The sequence below is a fragment of the Oryzias melastigma genome, unplaced genomic scaffold, assembly GCF_002922805.2.
Source record: "Oryzias melastigma strain HK-1 unplaced genomic scaffold, ASM292280v2 sc01120, whole genome shotgun sequence".
In the NCBI taxonomy this organism is placed as follows: Eukaryota; Metazoa; Chordata; class Actinopteri; order Beloniformes; family Adrianichthyidae; genus Oryzias; species Oryzias melastigma.
The window spans coordinates 1-1,134 of NW_023417704.1; the positions used below are offsets into that span (position 1 = coordinate 1).

A 1,134-nucleotide genomic window follows, 5' to 3' on the forward strand; every position below is an offset into this window, starting at 1 on the left:
GCGTCAAATTTCAATGTTCAGTCGATGTAAAGACGCGATCTGCCACGGCCCAATTTTGGCGTCGCGACCTTGACGCGGTGCGTCAATCAGAGAGTTAACTTTGGGCACGGGACGTTTTCAGCGACTAGATTTTTAAATTCCCTGCGGGCACGTCACAGAAGGATTAATAAAGCTGTCTATCTTTCTAGATCAAAGAGTAGAAAAAAACTATTCAAAATGGCCGCGCAATACGAGGATTTTCCCTGAACGTCCATTAGCTTTCCTGACCTGCTTGGGCCGTAGATTTGCCAAAGACCGCCTGGTTAATGCTGAACAGATCGCCAGCCTGTCACAGAGCCCATGGAGCTGAAGCGAAAGAGCCCGCTGTGCTAGCCAGCCGCCTGAGCTATCGGCTAGCTGGGAGGTATCCGCTAGCTGCGAGGTATCCGCTAGCTGCGAGGTATCCGCTAACTGCGAGGCATCCGCTAGCTGTAATGTATCTCCCAGCTGTGATTCATCTGCTAGCTGTGAGGAATCCGCTAGCTGCGAGGTATTTGCTAGCTGCGAGGTATTTGCTAGCTGTGAGGTATCTGCCAGCCATTAGCTATCCGCTAGCTGCAAGGTATCCGCTAGCTGTAATGTATCTGCTAGCTGTGAGGTATCTGCTAGCTGCGATGTATCCGCTAACTGTGAGGTATCCGCTAGCTGCGAGGTATCTGCTAACTGCGAGGTATCCGCTAACTGCGAGGTATCTGCTAACTGCGAGGTATCCGCTAGCTGCAAGGTCTCCGCTAGCTGCGAGGTATCCGCTAGCTGCGAGGCATCTGCTAGCTGTAATGTACCTGCTAGCTATGATGTGTCTGCTAACTGTGAGGTATCTGCTAACTGTGAGGTATCTGCTAACTGTGAGGTATCTGCTAACTGCGATGTATCCGCTAACTGTGAGGTATCCGCCAACTGTGAGGTATCCGCTAACTGCAAGGTATCCGCTAGCTGTGAGGTGTCCGCTAGCTGCGAGGTATCTGCTAGCTGCGAGGTGTCCGCTAGCTGCGAGGTATCTGCTAGCTGCGAGGTGTCCGCTAGCTGCGAGGTATCTGCTAGCTGCGAGGTATCTGCTAGCTGTGAGCTTCTTCTGAATGAAAGGCGCTATATAAA

The 1,134-nt window shown here is 51.9% G+C and overlaps 1 protein-coding gene across 1 annotated transcript; it reads left to right on the forward strand.

Moving 5' to 3' along the window:
- Positions 1 to 684: 684 nt before the first annotated feature.
- On the forward strand, positions 685 to 1,087 carry LOC112138928 (keratin-associated protein 12-1-like; the record flags this gene model as incomplete). Its single annotated transcript, XM_024261590.1, has 2 exons — positions 685 to 781; positions 890 to 1,087. Coding segments are annotated over 2 exons (295 nt in total), but the record flags the coding sequence as incomplete, so codon positions are not given.
- Between the last annotated feature and the right edge of the window lie 47 nt (positions 1,088 to 1,134).